Here is a 26,970-nt window from a genome sequence, read left to right on the forward strand (position 1 = left end):
CAGTTTGGAACTAATTCTGCACTGAAGCAGCATCTATGGACTCAAGAGATCATATCTGTTCTCAGTGGATGAGGACATTGCAAATGCCCTGCATCATTTGCAGATGCCAGCATGAGATTTCCTCCTTGCAGGATTCACTTCCATTAGTGCTGCTTCTCACAGCTAAATCTGCAGCTGGATTGGGTGCATCTGTACTGAAGTGTGCCTGCATTGTGCTGTCGTTTATAAAAACACACAAAGCATAAAAGACAATTTGGCCAGTAATTCTCCTATGGCCCACACACTTCTACATAACCATCAGATTCTGTATGTGTCACAATGATTTACAGACCTATGGGAGTTACTAATGTATCTTAAGGGCTTGGGATTTTACCACAAAAATAAACTGGCATTTATAAAAATGGACAAATTGACTTTTGTAAACAAGACTTGTTTGGGTTGAAACTACATGGAGAAACACTCTTGCTAAAAAAAAGTGCTTACATGCTACCGATATTCCTTTTTGTTCATTTGTAATTAATAATGTTAATATATGTCCCATAGTGCCCAGTGCCCATTGATTCCATATGGGACTTCTGGGTCAGACCCGTGAAGGTCCGGGTTAGAATTGGTCTTCAGCAACCCATGCTTGTTGTAAGAGGCGACTAACGGGATCGGGTGGTCAGGCTCGCTGACTTGGTTGACACATGTCATCGGTTCCCAATTGCGCAGATCGATGCTCATGCTGTTGATCACTGGATTGTCTGGTCCAGACACGCCATATAGCTGGAATATTGCTGAGTGCGGCGTAAAACTAAACTCAAGGCTGTAAGGCAAGTCATCATGCACGCCTTCAGTGACAGCCAGAGTGTGTCCCAAGCCCCTAAAGCTTGTCCCAAAACTGGTACTTCATAATCATGTTTTGAAATTTTGTTTAATATTTGGATTTTCTTGAAAGTTGTCACGTTCTTATATTCAGGGGTATGTTGAGTACTACAGCTAGATCCCAGAGAATACCTAGATGTATCCCTGTTCTTTTGTAAGATATAATATTGCTAAATAACAATCATGCTTTATAACATTATTTATACAGGAGAGAAATATTTTAAGAAGAAATCAGAGGAAATTAAGGTAGGGTCACCCAAAATTATGTCAGTTTCGTAAATTTGCGAAAAACAGCAAAAGCAAAGGAACATGTGAGTGAGTTTAGATTTAGATTTCAACGGCGGTCTGTAAATAAACGAGTCTATACCAGACAATCCAGTGATCAACAGCATGAGCATCAATCTATGTAATTGGGATACAATGACATGTCAACCAAATCAGCGGGCCTGACCACCTGATCCCGTTAGTTGCCTCTTACGATAAGCATGGGTTACTGAAAATCAATTCTGACAATTATGGTGAATTAAAAAGTACTTAGCGATAATCACAAGGGGAGAAAGACTGAGTACAGTAACTTCTTGAATTTGTACATATGCATTGTACATCAATGCTGACTCAGATCATTTCCAGCGATCACATCGTTTCACTGGTACGAAAGATAACAATGTGATGTCTTCCATTGTTTATAATATTACAGATATAACATCATCTGACCTTAGGCTGTCAATATTCCAGCAATTTCATCCTTTTAAGCCTACATTTCACAACCTTGTGTGGAAAACTCTTGAAAATGTTTATGGTATGTATGTAGTAGACACTTCCATATTTGATGCATCAGTTATAAAAATGATATCACATGCCATTCTCTCTTTATATACTCATTTACCTGATGAAGGAGCAAGAATTAGCTCTGAAACCTTGTATAAAGAATAAAAAGAAGTTATTATCTATAAAACATGACATCTTTCATCTCTTTATATTTGTAGAAGCATATGATAAGAGTTTCTTTGCATGTGGGTTGACCTGCCTTTGCATGTGTTTGTGATGGGCACCACCATTGTGGATGTCTCAAGTAGATACAGAGACTATCTCATGCACATCACATAGGGTTAAATCAGAGATATGATTACTTTATCTCATATTGAAAAGAAAAGTATTTGATTTGAAACAGGTTGGATGTGAGATATGGTTACCTTGTCTCAAGTTGACACAGAGAATATCTAATGCATATAAGGAGAAAGGAGAGATATTGATGGTGACTTCATTGCTATGTTGGGGGTGGTGGGGTAGCCTAATGGTTAAAGCATTTGCTCGCCATGCAGAAGACCTGGGTTCAGTTCCCCACATGGGTACAATGTGTGAAACCCACTTCTGGTGTTCCCTGCCATAATATTGCTGGAATATTGCTAAAAGCGGCTTAAAACTAAACTCCCTCCCTCATCGCTATGTTGACATACAGAATATCTGACACATTTGAGTGATGGGAAATATGCTTATCAGAGCTCCTGTCGAAGTGTAACATAAACACTATGACTGTAACTTGATTCATCAGCATGTAATCCTGACACAGACAACCCATCCCTGATTAAAATGACGAGAAAAACATATTAAAATAAGTGCTTGCAACAGATAGGACCATAATGACTCAAATGGAACCCTGAGCAAACATGCAGCATTCCACTTTGTCTCACCTGCTTACACTAAAATCACTGATTCATACAATAAGGAATCCACGTAATCAAAAATCAATATTGACTCATTGGCTTAAGCACTCTTGTTTTTCCACCCTTTGAAAGCCCTGCTGTTGGTATCGCACAATGATTAATGCTATTATAACACAGGCCAGGAACTGAAACTGTTCCTTGCACAGGGAGGGTTGGTCCAAGTAAATGTAATTAAATCTTTGATCTTGTTTTATAGTTCTTAATCAGTTAGGTGTGTGGTGTAATCCTATTTAAGCCATGAACTCAGAGGGACACTTCCAATGATTTCATTCATGACTCAACTGCCCTTACTAAAGTTGGTGTCAACTTGGAATAACATACAGCCTTTCAATAGCCCAAAGGCCAGCAGTAGCCTTGATATTTGGGAGAATTTGGACAAATAAGAAGTAAACACGGCCAAGTCTAAGGCATAAACAAATTAAGCCATGGTTATGCTCAATACATCCAATGCCTGGGAACTCGATGAAATCTGATTGGCTGAGCCCTCTCAGACTCACCCAGGTCTCAGCTGATTTTGTGATTCTTCTGGCAAATACATGGGTTCCAATCTTTATGAATGAGCAAAATCGACCAGTGACGCAAATTCCCTCATTGATTTGCTGAATAAAGATCCCTCGGTTCAATCACAAAGTAGGTCAACTCGGCTAGTGTACAACGTCGAAACACATCTTCTGCACTTCAGTCAGGAAACATTTGTCTTCGTTTGCTGTGCTTGTGGATAACGAATGTCATTTTCTCCAGTGAAAATATCATGTTGCTATAACAGCATTATATGTGTGTGTGTGACTTCAAAGCAAGAGAAGAACAAGTATTGATGTTTCGTGAGCATCAGACCCTTATGAATGGTGGAGTCTGGACCAAGCTATGGTACCGCTGAAACCTCAGCGTAGACTCTACTATCTTCATGTTGCCTTACCTTTCCATGACAGAGCACAGTGAAACAGGAAAATGTGCATTTAATTATCGGCTTTTCTTGTTGGAAACTTTACATTGGAAAGTGAAATCCTGCAATCAATGGTTGGATGACTACTCAACTCACATGCTTGCAAATCAAGTCTGACTTTGCCAATAACTGAATGAATGATATGTCGATAAAAGCCCTCTCTTACCATTTATGGAAAATCCATGACCATTCAAGTTTGTAGAATACACTGAGGCTACAATTGATGGCGCTGGTAGGATGGGAAGGCAACTGGAAGCTACGATTGATTGACTCAACGTCCAAACATACAATTTTCACAGTGTGCTCTCTTCTGTGAACTGTCAGCCTAGCATGGGAAGCATACCTAGAACTCTAGCCTTCAAGAACTGGAGAAATATCCATGTCTGGGGGCATTCCTAAAGGACCAGTGATCATCCTCAAGTTAAATTTAGGATCACTTTTAATGCTCTTGCTCCCAAACTGAGCATTACAGGCATATCAAGACTGTCTTTTGCACATGTGATATTTGCCGCCAATTGAACAAGACAATCGTCTTTTGCCGGGCTGTGTGCAGTTGACATTTCTTCACTGTCCTCAGTATTAGCTGGCCATAATCTACTCCTGTTACATAGACTAGTTCAGTAAGGGTAGGTGTGGACTGATATTTCATAACGACTTTGTGTGGGACTAGCAAGCATTCAACCTGTGGAAATATAACTGGAATCACCTCCTTCGACAATCACAGTCTTCTAAAACCTGTGACGATCATTGGTTCAGAAATTGTACAATAACTGTACTGAAATTTTACAAAAAATCGTAAAGAAATCGTACAGCACAGGGACACACAACAAAACGTCTGGTCACCAACCGTCTGACCTACCTGCAATCCTGCTGAAAACAGACGTCTGCTTCCGAGTTCTGGGGCTTGACATACGTAGACAATGATGACATGACTGCTGACTCGCTCACTGGTGCTGTCATCTAAAATACTGCAAATGATTAATGTTGGTTACTTGCAGCAACAGAAGCTACATCACGTCCACAACAGGATTGCATTCTTGCCTAATTGACAGTATCATCACAGCTGATCTATTTCAATATCTGATATTTGAAGGGATAACAGACTGACTTGTAATCTGGTGACAAAATAATATCCTTTTTTTTTGTGCCATCATATTTAAGTGTCATGTGATGACCGGGATACAAGACTCTCCATTTTATGCGGTCGTTCGGTTGGCGAACATTATTTGACGTTAGAGTTGAGGCTGCCAGTTTGAAGTAGCAGGTTCCAGTAACTAAGAAGAGGATCAATTAGACAGACTGCTGGAGACAGACACCAATCCGTTTTGGACACTTTCCAACTCACAAAATCACAGTAACTTTTTCAAGGAGAGGGGCAACCGGCTAATACTGCAACTATGAGTAGTGCAGCCAAAAAGTCCATTCTGGTAGGTAGTTCATTTTTGTATTGTGCCATGACATGAAAAACTTTCTGTCTGGTAGGTAGTTCATATTAGTGTTGCTGTCATGAGGAAAAGGTGATCTGCAGATTATTTTTGCGTTGTAGCTTGATATAATGATTTAGTCTGGTATGCAGTATATTTTGTACTGCAGCTTGAGATAATGATTTAGCCTGGTATGCAGCATATTTTGTACTGCAGCTTGATATAATGATTTAGTCTGGTATCCAGTGTATTTTGTACTGCAGCTTGAGATAATGATTTAGTCTGGTATGCAGTATATTTTTCTACTGTTGCTTGAGATAACAATTTAGTCTGCTATGCAGTGTATTTTCTACTGTTGCTTGAGATAACAATTTAGTCTGGTATGCAGTGTATTTTCTACTGTTGCTTGAGATAACAATTTAGTCTGGTATGCAGTGTATTTTCTACTGTTGCTTGAGATAACAATTTAGTCTGCTATGCAGTGTATTTTCTACTGTTGCTTGAGATAACAATTTAGTCTGGTATGCAGTGTATTTTCTACTGTTGCTTGAGATAACGATTTAGTCTGGTATGCAGTGTATTTTCTACTGTTGCTTGAGATAACGATTTAGTCTGGTATGCAGTGTATTTTCTACTGTTGCTTGAGATAACGATTTAGTCTGGTATGCAGTGTATTTTCTACTGTTGCTTGAGATAACGATTTAGTCTGGTATGCAGTGTATTTTGTATTGAGCTTGAGCCCGTTATATACATATTTGTGATAAAAGTTTAGCCGGAATACAATTCCCTTTGTATCGCAGTCATGAAATAATAGTCTGGCATGCAGTTCATGGTTTTCGCATTGTGCCATGTCATGATGGTTTAGTCTGGCATGTAGTTCAGTTTTGTACTGCTGCCATGAGATAAAGGTTTAGTCTGGTGTGTACTTGATTTATGTATTGCCACCATGAGATAAAGGTTTAGTCTGGTGTGTACTTGATTTATGTACTGCCACCATGAGATAAAGGTTTAGTCTGGTGTGTACTTGATTTATGTACTGCCGCCATGAGATAAAGGTTTAGTCTGGTGTGTACTTGATTTATGTACTGCCGCCATGAGATAAAGGTTTAGTCTGGTGTGTACTCTTGATTTATGCACTGCCGCCATGAGATAAAGGTTTAGTCTGGTGTGTACTTGTCTGGATTTATGTATTGCCGCCATGAGATAAAGGTTTAGTCTGGTGTGTACTTGATTTATGTGTAGTCTGGTGTGTACTTGATTTATGTACTGCCACCATGAGATAAAGGTTTAGTCTGGTGTGTACTTGATTTATGTACTGCCGCCATGAGATAAAGGTTTAGTCTGGTGTGTACTTGATTTATGTACTGCCGCCATGAGATAAAGGTTTAGTCTGGTGTGTACTTGATTTATTTACTGCCGCCATGAGATAAAGGTTTAGTCTGGTGTGTACTTGATTTATGTACTGCCGCCATGAGATAAAGGTTTAGTCTGGTGTGTACTTGATTTATCTACTGCCGCCATGAGATAAAGGTTTAGTCTGGTGTGTACTTGATTTATGTACTGCCGCCATGAGATAAAGTTTTTAGTACTGTGTGTACTTGAGTTTTTTATACCCTAAGATAAAGGTTTAGTCTGGTGTGTACTTGATTTATGTACTGCCATGAGATAAAGGTTTAGTCTGGTGTGTACTTGATTTATGTACTGCCGCCATGAGATAAAGGTTTAGTCTGGTGTGTACTTGATTTATGTACTGCCACCATGAGATAAAGGTTTAGTCTGGTGTGTAGTTCATGTTTGTATATTCTTGTTTGTTATATACTAGTAATTAATCCTTTTACACTGCAACCATCAGTGGAGACATTTGTAGTTCATTTTGACAATATATTGTATTTACAGGGAATGCTAACTGTAGCATGTTACTTAGGCTAAGTTCTAAACAATTCTTGGCTGATCATGAATAGTTAAGCTGTCATTCATAAAAGCATTTATAAAGCTGTCATTCAAGGAATACAGTCCAACTATAAGGTGTTATAAAAGAATGTACTCTACATGCTACATATGTTTTCTACCACAACCATGGGTACTGAATCCAAAAACTCCCATTATGTTACATATCAATGGTCAACTGAAATGGCGTTTTTCACAAGTGAAATTGGGGTCTCTTCAAGCTGTTTTACCAATAGAGATTTAAAATCCTCAAGTTTCAGAAAAGACAGAAATGGAAATAGCCTTTTTCTCAAGATCACAGGGGGCAGCCCCAAAGATGCTGCATGTGCCCATTAGAATTTTAGAAGGAAATATGTTTAATCAATCATGGCCACTTTGCCTGACCTTTCCTTATCAATGACATTTACAATTCATGACATCACGGTTAATTCACGTAATCATGCTTATCATCCATACTCTTTCCTCATGTGGTTGTCAGGTTTACGCTGGATCTCTGAATGGCGTCATACACAGCATCATATAAATGTTTTGTAAAATACGTCAATTCATAAGTGTGTCCTTTAGCCACAGGGAACGGATTATAATGTTACCATGATATTATAAATAGCATGTGCCATTTTGTAATGAACATGCTTGTAATGAACTGATAGATATAATGAACTACTTCTTTTGGCTCTGCACCCATGAAGTTCTGGGTTAAAATTGGTCTTCATTAACCCATGCTTGTCATAAGAGGTGACTAACAGGATTGGGTGGTCAGGCTCGCTGACTTGGTTGACACATGTCATCTTATCCCAATTGCGTAGATCGATGTCCATGATGTTGATCACCGGATTGTCTGGTCCAGATTCGATTATTTACAGTCGCCATATAGCTTGAATATTGCTGAGTGCAGTGTCATCCATCCATCCATCCATCCACCATCCATCCAACCATCCATCCATCCACCCAATCACCCATCCATCCAACCATCCACCCACCCATCCATCCACCCACCCACCAACCCATCCATCCATCCATCCACCAACCCACCCACCCATCCATCTTTTGGTCCTGCCCCTTGCTTCAGATTGCCACAAACTATGGTTGCCCCCTCCCCCATGTCAATTTCCAGTTACCCGACTGTTACTACCCTACAAATAAATAACATGAATAATGATTTGACATAGGAATCTTTCAATGTTTCATCACAAGGTATCCTTGAAGACATTCTCAGGTGCCCTAAAAAAGTAAAAAAATGAAGATAAAATCGACCCACCTACCCTATTTTTAAAATGCATGTACGGAAATATGTTTTCGGGGGGCCTAACAACAAAGTGAAATCTGAGCTCCTCTTGAGTTCATATAACTGAAGTTTCTTGTATTCTCTATCTTCTTGAGAGTGGTATGTACATATATACATATATATATATAATGACACATTCATGTTTACTACATATAATGTGGTGTTTAAGGTATAATATATCAGTGGTGTTCACTGCACTTTAAGCAATAATCCAGCCATATCACACGAGAGAAGGGCACTGAAAATGGGTTTCACACATTGTCCTCACATGGGAATCAAACCCAGATTTTTAGTGCAATGATACTATTAAAAAAATGTATCGAGACAAAACATGAATTGATTTTGAGAATAATGGTTTAAAAAATTACCGTTATGAAGTGTAATAGCAGTAAAATGGAGCACAATATTCATAATTCCTACCAAGTTAGGGTAATAAACAGAATTTAATCTGCATAAACTCCATTTTCATCCCAAATCTCATTCCAAGTTTTCACACTACCCAGTAATGTCTCCCTTTGCAAAATTACAAGTATAAATTCAATAATGAAATCAGTATTATTCCACAAGCCCATAACATTCTCCCTTCAACAATCGCTGTTTGAGAATAATATCACTCTCCTGTACCCTGCTGAATTATTAAATAGCGTAACCTATCGAGCATCTGAAGCATATCCCAACCAACATCTAAGAGCTTCCAATCTAAACAATGGCTCATCAAGACCATGGTACCATCTTGCCATTCCGTCTAAAAGGTCAACGACCTGGAAGACTATATGACACACTTGCAAGACAGACAACATATTCCCAAATTCCTCGTTAATCGCAGTGTGTCACATGACATGCAGGCGATGCAACCGTGGCACCATGATGTGGTACAACTTGAACATTTACGAGCCTGCAAGCCCAATAAAACCATGCTGTCTTTCTTAATATGGTACTGGTAACGCCTTGCCAGTGCATGCGTGGCAGCCATTAAACTAACCTCTCTCTATATTGCGGAGCAGATGCCGTTTCTATTCCAAGCTACTTATGTATAGTTAATGACAGGATCATGTTGGAGAAAGGTATTGGCTGTAAGGTGTCAGTTGTTGAAGGAGAAGGCTGATTATGATGGTTATTATACTGGTTCTGATAAAGGTACTGGTCGTTATGATCGTCGAGCTGATTATGATGATGTTAGTTATGATAATATAGAAAAATCGCTAAGAGAGGATGATTACAATGAGGTAATACTGAAAATTAAAATGATGCACAAGGATATTGATAATAACAGTGATCATTATAATGATGATGATAATAACAATTTCCCTTGATGAATGAGTGAGTAAGTGAGTAAGTGAGGGACTTTTAGCAATATTCCAGCAATATCACAGCGGGTGACACCAGAAATGGGCTTCACACATTGTACCCATGTGGGGAATCGAACCTGGGTCTTCGGCGTGACGAGCGAACACTATAACTACTAGGCTACCCCATCGCCCAACTCTATGACAAGTACACTGTAGACCTAGGCTGCTCTGGACTCCTCACAGAGCAATATGGGACAAGTGTCATTATGAACATATTGGATGTTAGGGTTTTTCGAAAAAATAAATTTAAAGTGGTAATACTTACAAAAAATTAACTGATTATTTACTATTATTAACAGACCGTCATAATATAGCTGGAATATTGCTGAGTGCAGCATAAAACTAAATTCACTCACTCACTCTGGACTATAAACATGGATACTGAGCTCACATCAAGTCAACAATTATATAATCAAGAACCTACAGAAACCTAAATATTACTCCAAGGTTCACAATTCACAGCCATTAGTCACTCTATGGGCCCCTATCCTTTACATTAGACAAATGAAGAAAGAAAATTACAAAATGTTTTCAACTCAGAGACTAAATCTTAGTTGATGTGGAGTGGTATGTCTTGTAGATATGTGATCCAAGTCCGAAACACAGGTTCTCCGCTGAAGTACATTTGGAACATATTTGGGAAAAATTGAACCAAAATTCAGAGCATCCTGACCACTAAGGGATACAACTCTACACCATAGAGTAAATGTGAACCACACATTGGACTCACTTCAAAAGTCTGAAGACAATCATTAAATGTTCCAAAGATGTGATCTCTTTTAATAGTGGCATCAACCAACTGTCCTTTCATGTCTTTTACATTTCTTTTTAACTAGGAATGAGTGTCATGAAAATTTGAATGAATTCTACCATTAGTCACTCATCATATATTAATTTATTTGGATTCTGAAATTGTTATTTCACTTTCACTATTTTATCTTCAAAGCAATTTGACAAAGTGAAGTCACACGGAATTGATTTACTTTTCTACACCAAAATATGCCATTCCTTGGATCATCAATAAAGTGATGTGTTTAATCCTAGTCAAAAAACTCACTGTGCCTGTTAGAGTGCAATTGGTTCAACCTGCTGCCAAAAGAAGTTTGGCCCAAGCCATCATTGATTCTAAATTGAGCCTGAAAGTACAATCGAGGAATCATAGGTTGCTTCTCGGAAGAAGGGAATTCGGAACACGAGACAGTATCATGCCGGAACGTGTTCGTAATTGATGTACTGTATCAACTTAACTAGACTTGGCTATAGTCAGAATCGTTTACTATCCCCATGGGAAAGGACTAATTGTATAGTGTCGTAAATATTGTATTATCCTACCATACGCTAGCTGACGAAGGATAGAGAAGGCTTCATACCCATTCTATGCATGTTACCTGCCTAAGGTTCACGGAAATGTCGATCAATATATCGTGCGTCATTGACACATAAACATGAAGCTATGGGTTGCTGAACAGGTGATGATTTCACCATTATCGGCAAAAGTAAATGCATTAGAGCTCAAGCACAGAACTGAAATAGCCTGTTGTGGCTAAATCCAACCAAAATAGCAGCAACTGTGCAACACATTCGCATATTTTGGACCGATGTGATATGCATTAAATACAGGTGTGTACATAATGGATACAACCCCCTTTTTACGCCACAGAGGGGTTGATGTGACTATCGCATGGAATGTTTTCAAGTAGTTACACATCACAGGTAACACCAGGTGACATGTCAGTATTCTATATTCTATTATTTTATCATTTTGTTTCGTTGCACCTTGGGTTTAGCCTCAGTCTTATAAACATTTCTACTTTGGGAGAGACTGTTATGTTAAAGTAGTCAGGATATATTATGCAAAGCAGTTTAGGTCTCTAACTATGGGGTTTCCATATAAGAAAATAGGTCTACAGCAACCCATGCTTGTGGTTAGGTGACTAAGTGGATTGGGTGGTCAGACTCAGGGATTGGTCATTTACGTCAATGTTTTGAATGCCGTGGATTGATGCTCATTATGTCAATTATTGTTTTGTCTAATCCAGTCTTGATTATTTCAAGGCCACTGGCGTCTACCTGGAATATTTCTGTGTTGGGTTAGACAGCAAACAATGAACCAATGGCACACACCAGTCTACGATGATATGCACCAAGGGGAAGGGGCATTGATGGGTACCAGAGAGCACAAAGGGATGGGCACAGTGCACCCCCACATTTTTTCGTATATCTTGGTAGACCGTTCATGGTCACGACTGGAACATTTGCTGATAGCTGTCAAGGAAAGTAACAAACTTCAAAACATACACTAAATTCAAATACTCACTGTTAGCTTGACTTCTAGAACGTGAATGGAGAATGCTTGTTAAGACAGGATGTTTGAAAGACTTGAATCAAACTTGCTATGACAGCCAATATGCCCCAAGCCAAGACCCCCTTAAATATTGTAATCGTGATTGTTTCTTTATTTGAACATGGAAATATTTCATTGGTGAATGGCTATCAACAATCAAGGGAATCTTGGGACTTTCAAGTTTAGAAAAAATTGAAACTATAAACACTCAATTTTTTTCACAAACAGTAACATTAAAGTCTTGCTCCTCTTCTTGTAGGTTGTTGATGCCACAATCAGCAATAGTTAAACTGTAGTATGGGGTCTGTCACCAAGATCCTGGAGAGTAAAAAAGGAGTGGAACTCTATAGTCTCAATGATTGGGCAAATCTAGATTGACTTACCTCTTGATATTAAGAATTGTTCTGGGCTTCTATTTGAATTTTTAAACATATATTTTCAAACATTAAAACTATATTTACTGGACTCAGTGTCAGTATAGTTGGTCGTCGGTGAATAACCAAGCCTGGACCAGACAATCAAGTGATTGATAAAGTGAGCAACCATATACAAAGTATGAACACACACACCAAGTCACTGATCTGACCACCATTTGTCAGCTTCTTACAACCCGCGGGGGCGGTTGAGTAGCCTAGTGTTTGCTTGTCACACCGAAGACCCGGGTTCGACTCCCTATATGGGTACAATGTGTGAAGCCCATTTCAGGTGTTCCCTGTCGTGATGTTGCTGGAATCTTGCTAAAAGCGGCATAAAAATAAACTCACTCACGCTTACAACCAGCAAAGGTTGCTCGTGGACTTTTCTATCCCAGAATCCTCACGAGGAAGAAGCAAATTCAATACAGATGTAAAAAACGGTAAATTCATGAGCTGTACCATTGAGTAAATGACATACTACTCTTGATTATCTGGTACCCGAAAAAGAATTTAACACTTTAGCAAATGTCTTCCAGACGAGCTCCATTTGATGAGCACTTTACACAAGAAAATATCATAATTTGAGCTCTGAAACTATTCCAAATATGTAAATTGTCATGAAAATAAGTCAAAGTATACACACCTCAGAGAACCTAAAGGCCGGAGGGAAAAAAATAAAAAATATAAATCACAGGTCAAAGATATTTTCCTTTTGAATACTAAAGTATTTTATTTTTGGCAATTAATGAAGTGTATATGGGGCAAAAAACAATCCCAAATTTTGTAGGGTAAGTTTACATTTTTTTTCCCAATAAAAACATGATTATATTTTTTGAGCGGGCAAAATTAATTTTTATTTTCTTTATTTTTCTTGAAAAAATACGGCCGGCGGATCCGTAAAACAAGAAATCAAATTGGTCTGACCTAAAAAAAAATTATAAACTTAATCTTGACGTTAGTTCATAAACAGGAAACGCAATGTACACAAGTTCATCAATAATCTGCACAATCTCGTACGTCGTGTAGGTGTAAATCAACAGATCAAAGCCACAGAACCACGACCCATTATTATCATGCACTGACAATATTTACATAATAATCAAAATAACATTAAAGTCTTCCGAACATCCGATGTCAGCCATTAATCTGTTCCAGTCAGTCATGCAGGGTAAACATGTAACTTAACATAATTAATGAAGAAAAACACAACACCCACGAGTATTGACCAGCGGTATTTTCGTATTTTCATTCATAGCCAGCTCTCCACTTATACATAGCCTCTATCTTGGCTCGGCCTATATTTGTATGTTCTAATGAGGCCTTTTATAGAACACGTTGAGGGGATATTCGCAGAGTGTTTCATTTCTTGATGAAAACATGTTTTCCAATCTCATATAAAACTTGCACCATGTAAACTTTGATTATTTTGATATTTATTAACCTTAAGATAAGAAACTAAAGTTCAAAGATATTTTGTATCAACTTAGAGGAAATATGATAACGCTACATGAATAAATAGGTGATTTTTTTGTTAATACTGATCTGGTGGCCCTATAAAACTGAAATATTAAAGTTAAACAATCATATTTTTAAGATTTAAAAATATATATCTGTAAACAATCTCACTTTTCACTTTAAGCAAATGTCTAAAGGTCAGACATTCCATTTTCAGTGAGATGTTATGTATTGCCAATGGGCAGTGGGGTAGCCTAGTGGTTAAAGCATCAGTTCATCATGCTGAAGACTCGGGTTTGAATCCCCACATGGGTACAATGTGTGAGGCCCATTTCTGGTGTCCCCACTTGCTGGAATATTGCTAAAAAGCAGCATAAAACTAAACTCACTCACTATTCATGTCTGTAGTCATTAGCATTTGTTTCCTATCACAATATTCCCCTTGAAACACAAGGTCAATAGGGGCATGTTGACAGACAGATACTGAAAGAAATGGTATATGCTGACAACATTATCAAGAAAACCCAGCAATGAATGATTTAAGGGTGACTACACTGACTCTTTCGGGACAATGTTTGCAAGCAGCAGCATATAGCCTTGACTTACATAGCTCTTCTTGCCATATTCAGCAAGAGGTGTTTCTGCTCCAGTGACCACACCACATCAGGGGTGTATCCAGAGGGGGGTGTATCCAGGGGGGTGCACATGATTTATGTGCAGCCCCCCAACCCCTTCCAGGATCCACCCTGCACATCTAGGCCTCTCATGTAACCAGACTTTTCTCTTTCTCGGAGACAAACAAACTTACTCTAATGCTTGACATAAATTCAAATTTCAATCGAAAAGTAGCCCCAGCAAGATGGGAGATTCTGAAAGGGCTGGGCAGAAGGGAATATAATGTGGTTCAGAGACCGTGAGACTAACTCTAAATGAACAACCGACATGGACTAGTGCAATCCAGGCCTTTCAGTGTGCTTTACATGTTGTTTTGCATAGTGATATATAGATAGGTTACTACAGCTGTGGCACTTCGGTGCAGATGACAATACAGCTTTATACATCTAAGTGACTGTATTGCTATCTCCCGGAAGAAATATAACAACAGCGTGTGGATCTGTAAAACCAATGTAAACATGGGATAAATACACAAATGGAAATTGTTTTTCAAGTTTAAGGATATTTTCAGATATTTCGGATGCAAAAAGTGCAATATCTTGAAGGGACAGCATAAAATGTAATAAATAGAGATTATTACACGAGCAAGTGTGTCATACAGCTTATACGAAACTAGTGGGAAACATTGAATTATACATATCAAAAAAATACATAATTTTGCACAAATTTTGTATAAGTCGTATGACACACTTGCTCGAGTGTAATAATTTTTTTATTATCCATTTTATTCATGTTCATTTGTGCCGTAAAACACAGTAAGCAAGTGTGACGTCCCTGTGTGACTTCACAGATGATGAAATACTGAAACAATGGTTGGTGCGAGAAAGTGATATGTGCACATATCATATATATGACACTGGTCATGTTTCACCATATGGGTAATAAATCTCACTTTTCACTTTTTTTGTGGCTGAAATACTAGGCCACAGGAATTCTGTGAAATGAGAGGTATTTTCTCAATTTTCTAATCCAATCAAGCTGGAGATGTGTATTTTGCAACTCATCGGTGAGACACGCGTTTTCTTAAATAAAAACATGACTAAAGCAAGCTACTCTGCGCAACACTTGGGTTGTCAACTTCACTGTGCAGAGTTCTCAAAACTTCACACTCAGAAATTATTTCATGCATGATCTAAAATTACCCAGAACTATAACAAATCAGCCTTTACAGTTCTATTGCTTGAAAATATTTCACATATATACAGAATAAGTGAATGCCTGTACCTGGTGCCGCCTAAACAGTGATACAGACATCTAAGGTACCGTAAGTCACTGTAGGATGAGTCAAGTGAAGGTCTGAGTATTGAGGGATAAAATCCCTGATTTGCCCTGGACGTGGCCCTTGGTTCCTCAGCACCAAGTATGGGCTTTACCACAATACTAACATGCATCTCAGCTCATCTGTTTTATCTTACCTCAGTATATCTGGTTTAACATGGTTCTGCAATATGTACAATAGATAAAGAACACTATTACATTATTGAACATCTCCACCATATGCAGAATCAAACATGATGCTTGGCCAACTCACTACCTTATAAGGTAAGCTTCAATGTGAACATATAATGAGATCTTCTGCTTCCTGATTGGCTGAATACATTCCTCTGACTCTTATTCTTCAACTAATTCTGAGCATGCTCTTATGATGCACGCCAAAGGAATTGTAACCATGCAATAGTAATAAGTCTTGGAAAAATAAAAAGTAACGCACAAACGTTTCGTAGAACAGGGTCATGAGCAGTTGGTTACACCAGAGACCATATAATCTATTATATGGTCTCTGGATACACGAAGGTGAACTTCATCTACCATAGCTGATTCCACAGATGTTAAATCACTTCAGGAGGGGAACAAATTACATTAGGATTCAGGCAATACGCTAATTAAAGTAAAAAATACATGAAATTCTTGTCAAACTTTCCATCTTTTCAGTTCATATTTAATGAAATTAGGTGACTGGTGATGATAATTAGAAGGAATGTTTTCAATTATTTCAGTGTAAAACCGTTTTTGTCTGAGGGTTATTGTCAGGAATTAAGTTACATTTCTTAAAATTGTTGATTACATGCAATCTACTACAATCAGCACAGACATAACCTTATTAAGTTTACTCAATCACATAAGGCTGAATATGGCACTCAATGCATCTCAGCAGCAGCAGCGAAGAAATAACCAATCAGATTTCATACAAAAATATCACATCAATCGAAAGCAATATTTATCATTAAAAGTGACAAATTTATATTTCTTTTTTATCAAAGATCAATACCAACATCCATATTACCCTATACATTATATCCAAAATCGATCACGGTCAATGCCAGTGTTCTGTGTTCAGCACACACTTTAAGCTTTCTATTAAGGTCTAGTTACGAAATCAACTGGTATAAATAGACTAATTTGATAAAATTCTGTTGGCCTGGCAAATATCCAAATTAAGAGCTGACTGTTACATTCTTGCTTAATGAAGGTTATTGATAATCAGTGAAGTGCATATTTTGGGGTCGACATCAAGGCTCGTAACATCCTTCTCAACACTGGGACGTCTGTACATGGGTGAAGTGATCACATTTTTGTGTTAATGTATCTTATGTGACATTGAAATAGATGCTCCAGTAGCTTGATGTGGGAGTCGAGCAGTGAGGCGTGCATAGCACAGCTTGTGAGTATATCAATTTGTTTGAGGTTAATGTTTGTAGCTGATGATAGCTTTATGTTTGTGGGTGGGAGGCTCATGACCGTCTCATGTTTGTGGGTGGGAGGCTCATGACAGTCTGATGTTTGTGGGTGGGAGGCTCATGACGGTCTGATTTTTGTGGGTGGGAGGCTCATGACGGTCTGATTTTTGTGGGTAGGAGGCTCATGACAGTCTGATGTTTGTGGGTGGGACGCTCATGATGGTCTGATGTTTGTGGGTGGGAGGCTCATGATGGTCTGATGTTTGTGGGTGGGAGGCTCATGACAGTCTGATGTTTGTGGGTGGGAGGCTCATGATGGTCTGATGTTTGTGGGTGGGAGGCTCATGATGGTCTGATGTTTGTGGGTGGGAGGCTCATGATGGTCTGATGTTTGTGGGTGGGAGGCTCATGATGGTCTGATGTTTATGGGTGGGAGGCTCATGACGGTATGATGTTTGTGGGTGGGAGGCTCATGACAGTCTGATGTTTGTGGGTGGGAGGCTCATGACGGTATGATGTTTGTGGGTGGGAGGCTCATGACAGTCTGATTTTTGTGGGTGGGAGGCTCATGACCGTCTCATGTTTGTGGGTGGGAGGCTCATGATGGTCTGATGTTTGTGGGTGGGAGGCTCATGACGGTCTGATTTTTTTTGTGGGTGGGAGGCTCATGACGGTTTGATGTTTGTGGGTGGGAGGCTCATTAAAGTTTTATGTTTGTGGGTGGGAGGCCTCATGAAAGCCTGATGTTTGTGGGTGGGAGGCTCATGACAGTCTGATGTTTGTGGGTGGGAGGCTCATGATGGTCTGATGTTTGTGGGTGGGAGGCTCATGATGGTCTGATGTTTGTGGGTGGGAGGCTCATGATGGTCTGATGTTTGTGGGTGGGAGGCTCATGATGGTCTGATGTTTGTGGGTGGGAGGCTCATGACAGTCTGATGTTTGTGGGTGGGAGGCTCATGACGGTATGATGTTTGTGGGTGGGAGGCTCATGACTGTCTGATGTTTGTGGGTGGGAGGCTCATGACAGTCTGATGTTTGTGGGTGGGAGGCTCATGACGGTCTGATTTTTGTGGGTGGGAGGCTCATGACCGTCTCATGTTTGTGGGTGGGAGGCTCATGACCGTCTGATGTTTGTGGGTGGGAGGCTCATGACGGTCTGATGTTTGTGGGTGGGAGGCTCATGACGGTCTGATGTTTGTGGGTGGGAGGCTCATTAAAGCTTTATGTTTGTGGGTGGGACGCTCATGATTGTCTGATGTTTGTGGGTGGGAGGCTCATGACGGTCTGATGTTTGTTGGTGGGAGGCTAATGACAGTCTGATGTTTGTGGGTGGGAGGCTCATGACAGTCTGATGTTTGTGGGTGGGAGGCTCATGACAGTCTGATGTTTGTGGGTGGGAGGCTCATGATGGTCTGATGTTTGTGGGTGGGAGGCTCATGATGGTCTGATGTTTGTGGGTGGGAGGCTCACAGTCTGATGTTTGTGGGTGGGAGGCTCATGATGGTCTGATGTTTGTGGGTGGGAGGCTCATGATGGTCTGATGTTTGTGGGTGGGAGGCTCATGATGGTCTGATGTTTGTGGGTGGGAGGCTCATGATGGTCTGATGTTTGTGGGTGGGAGGCTCATGATGGTCTGATGTTTGTGGGTGGGAGGCTCATGACAGTCTGATGTTTGTGGGTGGGAGGCTCATGACGGTCTGATGTTTGTGGGTGGGAGGCTCATGACAGTCTGATGTTTGTGGGTGGGAGGCTCATGATGGTCTGATGTTTGTGGGTGGGAGGCTCATGACGGTCTGATTTTGTGGGTGGGAGGCTCATGACCGTCTGATGTTTGTGGGTGGGAGGCTGGACAGTCTGATGTTTATGGGTGGGAGGCTCATGACAGTCTGATGTTTATGGGTGGGAGGCTCATGACGGTCTGATGTTTATGGGTGGGAGGCTCATGGCAGTCTGATGTTTTGTGGGTGGGAGGCTCATGGCGGTTTGATGTTTGTGGGTGGGAGGCTCATTAAAGTTGATGTTTGTGGGTGGGGAGGCTCATGATTGTCTGATTTTTGTGGGTGGGAGGCTCATGACGGTCTGATGTTTGTGGGTGGGAGGCTCATGACAGTCTGATGTTTGTGGGTGGGAGGCTCATGACAGTCTGATGTTTGTGGGTGCTCATGTGGTATGATGTTTTTGGGTGGGAGGCTCATGACAGTCTGATGTTTGAGGGTGCTCATGGACGGTATGATGTTTGTGGGTGGGAGGCTCATGACAGTCTGATGTTTGTGGGTGGGAGGCTCATGATGGTCTGATGTTTGTGGGTGGGAGGCTCATGATGGTCTGATGTTTGTGGGTGGGAGGCTCATGATGGTCTGATGTTTGTGGGTGGGAGGCTCATGACAGTCTGATGTTTGTGGGTGGGAGGCTCATGATGGTCTGATGTTTGTGGGTGGGAGGCTCATGACAGTCTGATGTTTGTGGGTGGGAGGCTCATGATGGTCTGATGTTTGTGGGTGGGAGGCTCATGATGGTCTGATGTTTGTGGGTGGGAGGCTCATGATGGTCTGATGTTTGTGGGTGGGAGGCTCATGATGGTCTGATGTTTGTGGGTGGGAGGCTCATGATGGTCTGATGTTTGTGGGTGGGATGCCTATGATGGTCTGATGTTTGTGGGTGGGAGGCTCATGATGGTCTGATGTTTGTGGGTGGGAGGCTCATGATGGTCTGATGTTTGTGGGTGGGAGGCTCATGATGGTCTGATGTTTGTGGGTGGGAGGCTCATGATGGTCTGATGTTTGTGGGTGGGAGGCTCATGACAGTCTGATGTTTGTGGGTGGGAGGCTCATGATGGTCTGATGTTTGTGGGTGGGAGGCTCATGATGGTCTGATGTTTGTGGGTGGGAGGCTCATGTCAGCTTTATGTTTGTGGGTGGGAGGCTCATGACGGTCTGATGTTTGTGGGTGGGAGGCTCATGATGGTCTGATGTTTGTGGGTGGGAGGCTCATGATGGTCTGATGTTTGTGGGTGGGAGGCTCATGACAGTCTGATGTTTGTGGGTGGGAGGCTCATGACAGTCTGATGTTTGTGGGTGGGAGGCTCATGATGGTCTGATGTTTGTGGGTGGGAGGCTCATGACAGTCTGATGTTTGTGGGTGGGAGGCTCATGATGGTCTGATGTTTGTGGGTGGGAGGCTCATGACAGTCTGATGTTTGTGGGTGGGAGGCTCATGATGGTCTGATGTTTGTGGGTGGGAGGCTCATGTCAGCTTTATGTTTGAGGGTGGGAGGCTCATGATGGTCTGATGTTTGAGGGTGGGAGGCTCATGTCAGCTTTATGTTTGAGGGTGGGAGGCTCATGATGGTCTGATGTTTGAGGGTGGGAGGCTCATGTCAGCTTTATGTTTGAGGGTGGGAGGCTCATGATGGTCTGATGTTTGAGGGTGGGAGGCTCATGTCAGCTTTATGTTTGAGGGTGGGAGGCTCATGATGGTCTGATGTTTGAGGGTGGGAGGCTCATGTCAGCTTTATGTTTGAGGGTGGGAGGCTCATAATGGTCTGATGTTTGTGGGTGGGAGGCTCATGATGGTCTGATGTTTGTGGGTGGGAGGCTCATGATGGTCTGATGTTTGTGGGTGGGAGGCTCATGATGGTCTGATGTTTGTGGGTGGGAGGCTCATGATGGTCTGATGTTTGAGGGTGGGAGGCTCATGACAGCTTTATGTTTGAGGGTGGGAGTATGGGTATAATAATCATCCATTTGTTCTGTTTAATTACAAACCATTCAAGCATATACATAGTATTTCACCATTACAAGGAACAGAACATACATAGCTATGTTTTCATCCACAGAGGCCTTGGGACAGGAAAAACAATGTTCTCTGTTTGATAGTGAGGCTGGTAGGAGAGGAAAATTGATAAAGGATTTATCATGACTAAAATGGTAACTTATTTTAAACAACTTTTTTTCTTCAATTTCCAGGTGAATACAAAAGGATTTTCTCCTCTCACTTACTGTTACTCACTTATCTGCATCAGGTCACCTAGACTCACCCAAAATACCCCTGTATCTAAGGAATTTACCTGGCTCAACGAGGCAGTTATTGGCCAGGAAAGCTACCTTTCCCTTACAAGGTATACCTGTACTATTGATGAGGACAGGTGTAAATCCACCACACACCTAACTCCCACGATGTGATATAATAGGCCTGGCATGGACACCCTTGACAAACACATTGAATTTCACACTTCACGTACATCGCAATGGTGCAATTAATAACATTCTTGAAACATTATCAAATATAACTGTAAATACACCAACTACTTTTTAACCTGATGAGAAATCCAGCTAAATTGATGTTGTATATCAAACATTAGTTGTGATAACCTTGGTGCATAGTGATAACATAGGTGTATGGTGATAACATAGGTGTATAGTGATAACATAGGTGTATAGTGATAACATAGGTGTATAGTGATAACATAGGTGTATAGTGATAACATAGGTGTATAGTGATAACATAGGTGTATAGTAACATAGGTGTATAATGTGATAGGTGTATAGTGATAACATAGGTGTATGGTGATAACATAGGTGTATAGTGATAACATAGGTGTATAGTGATAACATAGGTGTATGGTGATAACATAGGTGTATAGTGATAACATAGGTGTATAGTGATAACGTAGGTGTATAGTGATAACATAGGTGTATAGTGATAACATAGGTGTATAGTGATAAAGGTAGGTGTATAGTGATAACATAGGTGTATAGTGATAGCATAGGTGTTTAGTGTGTATAGTGATAACATAGGTGTTAACGTAGGTGTAGTATAGTGATAACATAGATAGGTGTGGTATAGGTATATAGTGATAACATAGGTGTATAGTGATAACATAGAAGGTATATTGTGATAACATAGGTGTTTAGAGATAACATAGAATATATAGTGATAACATAGGTGTATAGTGATAACATAGAAGATGTATAGTAATAACGGAAAAGAATAAAGTGATAACAGAGACAGTATATAGTGATAACATAGACAGTAACATAAATAATATTTCACAAGCATAATATATTTAAAACGTAGTTGCCCAATATTGCATCCACCCCAGCACATTCCAGATATTTAGCTAATATTCCACAAATAACATGTTTATCTCGTTGTGTTGTCACGATCGGAAGGGGATGAAAACCTAATTTTGTCCTAATGATGAAGATATCGAACAACACATGACATTTGTATTTGTTATTTCACGACTATGTCACAAGATAATGTTTTACGCATATTTAGGGATTAAATTACCATGTATGTAATTCAAATACACGAAAAACAAAATATTTAACCACTTATGTACAGGTTGTCAAATGAATATTTCCTGTTTTGGAAACACTTTAATTCATTGACATTCAATTTCAATACGGTTATATTTGACCTTTGTGAATGAAAGTTCGGCAGTTAAGCCTCAGAACTTCCTATACCACGTGGTTAAAGTCGGAGAGACCACTCCAAGCTACCAGCTTGCTGCTGGCCATCTCGTCTATGTGGAAGATAAAAGAGTGGTGACGCTAGTGGATTCCCCTCCCACTGACTTAGTGTTGATTGTCCGCACGTCAATATAAATGGCAACCAGAGCACTCGCTCCATTCTGTATCAGTCAAGCCTGGACCGACAGTCGTTAGCTAGCTGCTCTGGTTTTGCCGATAAAGTCAATATGAAGAAAACGGTATGTAGCTCTGCTCTGAGATTGACATAATTTCTAAATACCCATGCCACACCATTTGGCATTTGAGTCTGGTTCATTATTTGCTGCTTTGATATGATTTATATAATCTTGTTTTGTTATACATGTTCAGGTTTGGTCTAGTTTGTGTGAAAACCTTGAATGGATAGGTATAAATTGTGGTATTGATTGTGTGGATTCTGTGCCAATGGTTCTGTAGGAACAAGTATTTATTGTAGATTTCTTTGATCTGGGCCTTGAACTAAAGTCTGCAATAATTATGCCGAAAAAACATGGTTATTACTGCGACTCATTATATTTCCTTTCTGCTGGAATTGGTTCTGAATATATATAAAAAGGTTACACTTATAAACTATATCAATATCAAAGCAAATTGTACCTGAAAATAATTCATGCTTAGTTTTATTTCAGCAATAATATCTAATAATCAAAGAAAGATTACATAGAGAAAAACTAATTACACATGGAGTCTAACCGGATTGTAAATGATAGCTATTGGAAACTTGGAGAATATAATTCTCACAGCCTCATCAGAAACCATATACTGGTTTCTTAATATGAAATCAATGACATTCATTTGAACAGGAATGAAAAGTAAATATTCCATTTTATTTCCTCTGGTGTTTGATTTCAAGAGCGTAGTACATAATCCTCCATCTGCCCCAGCTCAAACTTCTATAAAATATTCATAAATTTTAACAACCAATATCTTATCAGTTATTATTTTTATAGTAACATGATCACTGCAAGGACATAGCAAGCGGAGGGAGTTTTGTTTTATGTTGCTTTTAGCAATATTCCTGCAATATCATGTTGGGGGACACCAGAAATGGGTACCACACTGTGTCCATATAGGAATTAAACCCAAGTCTTCAGCATGATGGGGCGGTGGGGTAGCCTAGTGGTTAAAGCGTTGGCTCGTCACGCCGAAAACCCGGGTTCGAATCCCCACATGGGTACAATGTGTGAAGCCCATTTCTGGTGTCCCCCGCCGTGATGTTGCTGGAATATTGCTAAAAGCGGCGTAAAACCAAACTCAGTCAGTTCAGCATGATGAGGGAAATGCATCAACCTACCCTTTTGCATACAGAGCTAGAAACTGACTCTAAGAAACATGTTACAGTTTTTGTATTATTTAACAGAAGATTAAAGTACAGTACACTATAGCTACACCGAACCCAGAGGGACTAAGTTAGTTAGGTATAACCATAGTTCATTATACACAGTTCGACTAAAACATAACAAAAGTGTCTGGGTCCAAAATTATAGTTTGTGTATCTATCAGTATGTTATCAGCATGTTCGTAATACACGTACTTCAGAGTATCAGTTGATGGGGATTCAAATCTCATATACAAGAATAAAATGGATTCTTATCAGCAGTCTGATGTGTGTACTATAAATAATATTGACAGGAAGCCGGTGTTTCCGATCAGGCAGGATCTGTTGATGTTTCACGTACTAGCTGGCTGCTACCTAGTTTTTCATTCATCTGATGAAGGAGTACGAATATACTCCAAAACATCGTGTTCCTCACAATAAAGAAGTTGACATCCATTAATTCTCACCTTTCATGTATAATACTCCTAAATGCTGTGCAAAGACTTTAAACACGGTCTGGTTTAACAAAGTTTCACTGCATACCGGGATGGCCATTATCTTCTTGTCACTTCTTGGTTTGTAGACTTTTCTGGGATTGTCATTTCTTGCCTTTGGTAGGAAAACTGTATTGCAGGAAAACCAATTCTGGAATTTGTTAAAACAATTACTTTCTTAAACATGTTAAATTTAGAGTTATTCTAGCATTATGTACAATGCAGACAATGTGCTACAGACATGCTCTTTTTATAAGTTATGTTATCAATGAAATACGTCATGCAAAACTAATTCTTTGACAAGGAGAATTATCAAGGCATATGGAAATTTTTAATTTCTATGGGGGGGAATTTTTACCGATATATATCTGATCTTTTGTATCTGATATCACCTAAAAATCCTGGGTAGGTATTTGTTCACTTGACATTCACAGACAACCCATTTATAATACATTGATAACCATCACCAGGTTTGAGGAATAAAATAATACTGTAGTTCAGATATCAGAAACGACTGTCCCACATTTGTATTGCTTCTTTTCATAATCCTTGGTGATCTCATCAGTATAAGGGGCGGTGGGGTAGCCTAGTGGTTAAAGTGTTCGCTCGTCATGCCAAATACCTGGGTTCGATTCCCCACATGGGTACAATGTGTGAAGCCCATTTCTGGTGTCCCCCGACGTGATATTGCTGGAATATTGCTAAAAGTGGCGTAAAACTAAACTCACTCACTCATCAGTATAAAACAATTAAAATGTTTGTTTTGTTGTCTTTGGGTTTTTTTTCTGTTTGGGGGAGTTAGGGGGTAATTTGCCTCACTATTTCTAAATTGGTATCGATATTTAAATATACTACGAACAAATTCAAACATTTGGTAGGGGAGGGGAGGGGCGCAAAGAAACACATATGTGCACAGTGCTCAACACTTAACAAATCAGACAAGGAGATTGATGAGATGCCATCTTTCTGACATTAGTTCCACTTGACTTTCGAGTGTTCACCATATTGTAGTGTATGGTTTTCATTGCGTAATGTTGATCCTTAGTCTACTGAAATTGAGTACCAGTAGATAGAGATTATCTTTAGTTGTCATTTAGTTCAATATCATGAATAATTTGTTCATATTAGGAACTAATAGTTTTCAATTTTATTGTCATTTTTGTGTGTATTTATATTTCATATCATATATGTTTTGTAATTCATCTTCATTAGAATGTTTGTGTGTATTTATATTCCAATGAAGTTTTTTTCAATAACTGCATATTTATATATTCAAAAAACGGAAAAAGGAAGTGTTCATTTTTAAGTCAACATGTTATCTTTTCACATAGATATTAAATTAGTATGTAAGTAAATATTTAATTAATGTATATATTTTGTATGCATAAGTGAGTGCATAGTTTTTGTATGATTGTACCACTGAAATAAGCATAATAGGTTTCCACCTGTAGTTTCCTCTGTAACGTTGATATCATTACAAAATGTTGACCAATAAAATATTACCTAGTTTTACATTATGAAACATGTATTTGGTTAGAAGAAAACCTTACTGTTTGTAAAAACCTTACTTTTTATCCTTGTCTAATTTGTATGAACACAAAATTCTAATTATACCTGTTCCAGAGAATAGATCTTTCAATTTACCGTTACTTAAATAATAAATGTCTTTCACATTTCAAAATGAACTTGTACAAATTGAGATAACTGGCTGACAGTGTTAACCACTTAATATTTAACAAGAAGTTCCATTGCCATTTTCTCTACTAAATAATCAGTCAGTCAGTCAGTCAGGTTTCACGGTGTTTTCAGCAAAATTCAAGCAATATCAGAGCAAAAATAGGCTTCACCTACTGTTCCAATGTGGGAAATCGAACCAAGGTGTTCGGCGTGATGTACAAACACTTTAATCATTTGACTACACAACTGCCCCCTGGAGAGAAACAGATTAAATATGTATTGTTAAATAGATCAAACTTATGGTTATAAATAACCTTGTATGATAGGCCATAACATATGTATTCTATACCATTCTTATACTATTTTTACTTACCGGTACATGCATGCATACTAATTCATAAAGAATTTACATCATAACAGTTCAGATTTAATATATTTCATTTTTTGTCATAATTCATTACACAAAAATCACTTGACAGCTGTTAGGAGACTGTTCTCAAATGCCTACTGTTCGATCAAGGGTTAGACTATATTTACAACTTGTGTGAAACTGAGAAGTGTCTGTGTATTTAGGGTAATCTCCACTGATAGACGTATATATGCAATACCACTGGAGTATTTGGTCACACAAATATTCAGTACACATGTATAAAAAAGTCATTTTGCGTGCAGATATACTCTAAAAGACTTAAATAAACACTATATGTCTTTTAAACTGACAATTTCATTTCAATGAAATACTCAGTGACCAGAATGTTGATATGAGAAAGATAAAGCACATCTGAGGGTTATTATAGATTTAAACCCACACACAAGAGATCAAATCTGTGGAATACGCAAAGGTTTATAATGTTGTGAAATGAA

The 26,970-nt window shown here is 39.3% G+C and overlaps 1 protein-coding gene across 5 annotated transcripts in view; it reads left to right on the forward strand.

Moving 5' to 3' along the window:
* Positions 1-26,970, forward strand: part of LOC124291580 (GTP-binding protein Di-Ras2-like) — an 88,242-nt gene that overhangs the window by 56,493 nt on the left and 4,779 nt on the right. Inside the window, exon 1 of one of the 5 annotated variants that reach the window (XM_046728601.1) lies at positions 3,172-4,958. The exons of 1 other annotated variant lie outside the window; for it this stretch is intronic. In XM_046728601.1, coding sequence (XP_046584557.1) covers positions 4,929-4,958 — 30 coding nt within the window. In that variant the 5' untranslated portion in view covers positions 3,172-4,928. Of the gene's footprint in view, positions 1-3,171; positions 4,959-11,004; positions 11,250-16,946; positions 17,089-22,713; positions 22,818-26,970 lie in introns of those variants that run through there. 3 more of the 5 variants (XM_046728602.1, XM_046728600.1, XM_046728604.1) reach the window with 3 other exon arrangements.

Source organism: Haliotis rubra, unplaced genomic scaffold (assembly GCF_003918875.1).
Source record: "Haliotis rubra isolate DU_JTF1 unplaced genomic scaffold, ASM391887v1 Scf497, whole genome shotgun sequence".
In the NCBI taxonomy this organism is placed as follows: Eukaryota; Metazoa; Mollusca; class Gastropoda; order Lepetellida; family Haliotidae; genus Haliotis; species Haliotis rubra.